The 5,642-nt window shown below is 51.8% G+C and overlaps 1 protein-coding gene across 1 annotated transcript in view; it reads left to right on the top strand.

The window, feature by feature from the left end:
* Positions 1 to 5,123, top strand: part of Mmp14 (matrix metallopeptidase 14) — an 11,077-nt gene extending 5,954 nt beyond the window's left edge. Inside the window, exons 5-10 of the mRNA XM_050126211.1 lie at positions 629 to 794; positions 1,483 to 1,639; positions 1,825 to 1,963; positions 2,057 to 2,207; positions 2,684 to 2,799; positions 3,116 to 5,123. Of these exons, the coding sequence (XP_049982168.1) occupies positions 629 to 794; positions 1,483 to 1,639; positions 1,825 to 1,963; positions 2,057 to 2,207; positions 2,684 to 2,799; positions 3,116 to 3,447 (1,061 nt within the window). The 3' untranslated portion in view covers positions 3,448 to 5,123. The remainder of the gene's footprint in view (positions 1 to 628; positions 795 to 1,482; positions 1,640 to 1,824; positions 1,964 to 2,056; positions 2,208 to 2,683; positions 2,800 to 3,115) is intronic.
* The last annotated feature ends 519 nt before the right edge of the window (positions 5,124 to 5,642 follow it).

The raw sequence follows: 5,642 nt of genomic DNA on the forward strand, positions 1-5,642 counted from the left end.
AAAAAAAAAAAAAAAAAAAAAAAAAAAAAAAAAAAAACTAAAACTTAAAAAAAAAAAAACAATAATAAAGCAGGGCATCGTGGCACGTGCTTTTAATCCCAGCACTCAGGAGGCAGAGGCAGGCAGATCTCTGTGAGTTCAAGGCCAGCCTGGGCTACAGAGCGAGTTCCAGGACAACCAGCACTGTTTCACAGAGAAACCCTGCCTCAAAAAAAGAAAAAGAAAAAAAAAAAAAAACAGCTAGATACTAGCCACACAAACCTAGTGTGAAAACAGGAATTACATTTTAAGCTATTTATGTCTGTATATTTGGTCTGCTGTCACTACCTTGCCAATCACAGACTTAAAAGTTTCCTTCTCACCCACTTCTCCAGGCAAACACGGTGCCTACCTAGCTTTTAGAGGCAACTAAGCTCCACGACTTAGGTTTTCTTGGGATAGGAATCCTGCCCCCGGGCGCCCCGCCCGGCCCCATCCCACCCAGAAGAGACAGGAAACTGACCCTCAAGATTTGGTTACTTTAGGTGGAAAACCTGACCAGCAGGCTTATCTGTGAGCCTGAGGTCTCTGGAGGGGAAGCAGGGAGCCTTCGAAGGGACCCAAACTCTCACCATCTCCATCCCTCCAGGGAATGACGTCTTCCTGGTAGCTGTGCATGAGCTGGGCCACGCTCTCGGCCTGGAGCACTCTAACGACCCCTCTGCCATCATGGCGCCCTTTTACCAGTGGATGGACACAGAGAACTTTGTTCTGCCTGACGATGACCGCCGCGGCATCCAGCAACTTTATGGCAAGTTATCCATCCGCTTACCTGCTCCTCTGCCTCTGCTCTTGTCCGTTTTCAGTCTCTGGTCTGCATTTTCCCCGCGGCGTATCGCCGCGGTGTTCTGTGAAGTCTATATGTACATACGCACCACTTTCACCGCCTCTCTTAGCTCCGACTCTTCTTTTAAGTTTGGGTTTTTTTTTTTTCGTATAAGTATATTGCAAATATATATGTATGCATGTACCACGTCTATGTATATGCCTGGTGCCCATAGAGGCCAGCAGAGGGCATTGGATCTCCTGAAACTGCCGGGTGAGTGGTGGCAACGAAACTTGGGTCCTCGGTAGGAACTGCAAGTGCTCCCAATCAGTCAGCCGCGTCTCCAGCTCCGCAGCTCCCACTTTCGATACCTTTTGAGCATACCAAGCTAACCTCCAAAAACCTGTTCACACTAAAAAAAAAAAATTGTTTTTATTAGAGGTGTGTATGTGTCCACAGAGGCCAGAGGCATCCAATTTCCTAGAAGTGGGGTTCTAAAGGTTGTGAGCCCCCTGATAAATCAAACTCTCATCCTCTGCAAGAGCAGTATTGCTGTAACCACTGAGCTACCTCTGGGGCACCCCCACTCTCTTCGTGCTTTCTGAGGGTGCTGCTGTCTATCCTTCTGTCCTCTACCTCAAAATCTGAAGTACCCTATTGTTCTCTTCCTCAGGGAGTAAGTCAGGGTCACCCACCAAGATGCCCCCTCAACCCAGAACTACCTCTCGGCCCTCTGTCCCAGATAAGCCCAGAAACCCCAGCTATGGACCTAACATCTGTGATGGTAACTTTGATACCGTGGCCATGCTCCGAGGAGAGATGTTTGTCTTCAAGGTGAGAGGATAAAAGGAGGAGGAGGAAGAGAAGAAAGGGGGCCGAAGGACTCTCGGCAAGGACGCTGGGTGGCAATAGTAATAGGAGGAATGAAAGTTAGGAGCACAGGGCTGAAGGCAGTGGGGGCGCTTTGGGGGCTGCAGAAGAACAAGGCATAATGCGATCCCACCTTTACTGGTTTCTAGGAGCGATGGTTCTGGCGGGTGAGGAATAACCAAGTGATGGATGGATACCCAATGCCTATTGGCCAGTTCTGGAGGGGTCTGCCTGCATCCATCAATACTGCCTATGAGAGAAAGGATGGCAAATTTGTCTTCTTCAAAGGTAACCAGGCATTTCATGGACTGGGGAAGTTGGAGGGTCTCCGCGGGTGAGCTGATCCGCAAGTCCAGATTCCTCCTTTCTCTCCTGTCCCAGGGGATAAGCATTGGGTGTTTGATGAGGCTTCCCTGGAACCTGGGTACCCCAAGCACATTAAGGAGCTAGGCCGAGGACTGCCGACTGACAAGATTGACGCAGCTCTCTTCTGGATGCCCAATGGAAAGACCTACTTCTTCAGGGGAAATAAGTAAGATCTCCAACCCTTCACCCCAAGCCTCTCCACTGCCACCCCAAATATCCTAATCCCCACATTCTGAAGAAAGGCCCACTTCCCCCCCACCTCCAAGGTGTGTTGCCCTGGAACTGGCCGAGTCTTTATGTTGCCTAGCAATAGGCAATTTTTCTTAGTGCTGCATGCGTGGGATGTGACCGGGTCACCATTTCAGACCTGGTCATTTGATGCCTCCTGCCCCCAGCACTGTGTCTCCACCCCAGCCACCAGGCACTGTCATTAAGGGCCGCTGGTGGCTCCTTACAGCCTGGACCCTCCCTTCCACCTCCTCCTTCCGCCTCTTTCAGCTGCAGGCCCTCATTACTCAAAACCCCTGTCCCCAACCATGTCCATGGCTACCCTTTGTTCCCCGGTGCACTCTGTCATGGGTCTGCTAACCTCTGAGGGCATGCCCGATATCCAGCCGCCTCGGTTTCTCTCCCCTCCCCCAGGTACTACCGTTTCAGTGAGGAGTTCAGAGCAGTGGACAGCGAGTACCCTAAAAACATCAAAGTCTGGGAAGGAATCCCTGAGTCTCCCAGAGGGTCATTCATGGGTAGCGATGAAGGTGAGTGGGCAAGGGAAACTGTGTAGGGAAGGAAGGGCACGGGGAGCTGAGGAAGAGCAGAAAGACAGAGTGTCTAGTGGAAAACATGGATGGTGATTGCATATGTAATACCACCCTCGGTCTGGCCACTTTTCCAACCTGGTGCTGTAATCAACTCGTTCTCCACTTGAGGAAGCTAACGTTGAGGAAGATTGAGAGGTAAGCTTAGCTGCCCATCACACTAACCGTGCTTTTTTCTTTTCTCTCTTTGGGGCCTTTATGGACTCTGCCCATCCTGGTTCTTGTCATCTTACACCATCCTCTTGGTGCCCTTCAGTCTTCACCTACTTCTACAAGGGGAACAAATACTGGAAATTTAACAACCAGAAGCTGAAAGTAGAGCCAGGGTACCCCAAGTCAGCTCTGCGGGACTGGATGGGCTGCCCTTCGGGAGGCCGCCCGGATGACGGGACTGAGGACAAGACAGAGGTGATCATCATCGAGGTGGACGACGAGGGCAGCGGAGCAGTGAGCGCAGCCGCCGTAGTCCTACCTGTGCTGCTGCTGCTCCTGGTGCTGGCAGTAAGCCTTGCAGTCTTCTTCTTCAGACGCCATGGGACCCCCAAGCGACTGCTTTACTGCCAGCGTTCACTGCTAGACAAGGTCTGACCCCCACCGCTGGCCCACCCGCTTCTACCACAAGAACTTTGCCCCTGAAGGCCAGTGGCAGCAGGTGGTGGCAGGTGGGCTGCTCACACCCATCCTGAGCCCTCTCTCCCTCCGGCCTCCCTTCTCAGTCCCTAATTGGCCTCTCCTACCCTCACCCAGCATTGCTTCAGCCATAGGTGGGTCCCCTGAGGGCTGAGCAGGAAGGTGGTCCCTTCCCGCCTCTGGCCCTCAGGGGAAGCCTGCCGGCTTGGTGTGTGTCCAACCCTATTTGAATGTTTTCAGGGCAAGACCCTCTGACCTCATGGGCAAAGGCCAAATGAGGTCACCCGCTTCTTTTCCATCCCCTAACTGCATACCTTAAATCTCTGAACTCTGACCTCAGGAGGCTCTGGGCATCTGAGCCCTCTAAGTGCCAAGTGTACCCAGTTGGCAGCCCTCCCACCACCGACTAAAAGGAACCTGAGAGTGTATGTTGGAGGTGGAAAGATTGCTCAGCTACTCTAAAGACTTTGGTTTTTAAAAAAAAAAAAATCGCTCAATGAAGGTCTTGGTGGCTTGAACAACCAAGTTTCTCTCCACAAAGATCTGCCTCTATCCAACCCAACCTGGAGAACGTCCAAGGAGCCTGAGCCATCTAGGACTAAATGGGTTTGAGGAAACTTTTGGCAAAACTGGCCCCTCCTGAATAGCCTTGGATATCCAGTTCAAGGTCAGAAGAGCTGAAAGCAGGGGGAACAAACGTGCCTGAGTACAGAGCGGTCAAGGGGAGACAGCGGGATCTGGAACATGGGGGAAAGGAGCCTATGGCTCAGAGTAGAAAAAGACCGGTTCAAATGCAAGTTGCTGGGGCTGGGACCCAAAGACAGCAGTCCGAGGGGACAGGAAATGAGGTGTGGTGGTAGCAGTGTATGCCTGGGAGTCTGGGCAGACTGCAGGGCACACGCATGACACTGTGGTACCCAGGAGCGTGCACATTGTATTGGGTCTCAGAGAGGGCTTTAAGGAAGCCACACTGGCCTCTTTTCGTCTCCTTGCTTACTGACTGTGGACAGGAAGGATAAGGGTGGCTACAGGAGTGAAGAGCCTATAGTACAGGGACTGGGGACTCCATAGAGACCAGACCAGGCTGGCAGTGGCCTAGCCTTGCTCAGTCTGTCTCACTGCACTAGTGAGGCAAATGTCTGGGTGCTCCTGGGTAGGGTGGGCCCCTCCCTCTCCTGATGCAGGCACTCCTCAGCCCATTTTACCTGTGTCCTGCCCTTCCAATTCCCCACCCAGCCAACCCATTTGAAAGTCTCCTTCAGCCACTGAAGGTGGTCAAGGTACTGGGGACTCAGGAGGGAGAGTGACACCCCGTGGAGGGGGTGAGAGGAAAGGAGTGTCTGGGTGGGGTTTGGGACTAGGGAAAACGGGGTGAACGGTGCTGGAAGCCCAGCTAAATTTTTGTCTTGTTTGGGTTTTTTGTTTTGTTTAATGTATATTTTTATTATAATTATTATATATGAGTGCCATTCAAATCGTTCCTTTTTGTTAACAAGGGGCATGGGGAGGGGTGGGGGAGGGGGGCAGAGGCAACTGACCTCAGAAACCTGCAGGGCGGGGCTGGGTCAGTGCCCTCTAAGGACATTTTTGACCTTGTTCAACCTTTCCACGAAGAATAAACTGTGTTTCACATTCTTTGTGTGACTATAGCTTGGTGTTAGGGGTGAACTGGATGTGGCCAAGCAGGAAGAGCAGGCATTGAGAAGAGTATTTCCCACGATGTAGGGGCTTAGTCTGTGTCATGAGTGGACTGGTGAGATTGAAGGGCTGAAGTTGGGAGCAAGGCATACCCCACTAGAGGTTAGAGGAGTGATCGGCAGAACCCAGCATCCTTCCCCCAGATCCTTAAAAGTCTACCATTGCGTGTCAAAGCTGCCAGAGACAGGAGGAAGTGGTCAAGCTGAGACTATTTGGAAAATCTTCCTAAATTGCATTATTCTGCCGTGTGACCTGGCCACAGACACTCGAGTTTCCCCGCAGCAAGGGTATTCCCATGATCACATTAGACTGAAGCTTAGTGACAGACCCGAGAAGGGTCTTTAAAATCCTGGCATAGCAATGCACACCTGTACTCTCAGCCCTTCTGGAGACAGAGGCAGGCATACTCCTGGGCCAGCCTAGTCTACATCAGTAAGTTCTAGGCCAGCTGGAGC

The sequence above is a fragment of the Alexandromys fortis genome, unplaced genomic scaffold (assembly GCF_014885135.2).
Source record: "Alexandromys fortis isolate MF-2015 unplaced genomic scaffold, M_Fortis_MF-2015_v1.1 scaffold_258, whole genome shotgun sequence".
In the NCBI taxonomy this organism is placed as follows: Eukaryota; Metazoa; Chordata; class Mammalia; order Rodentia; family Cricetidae; genus Alexandromys; species Alexandromys fortis.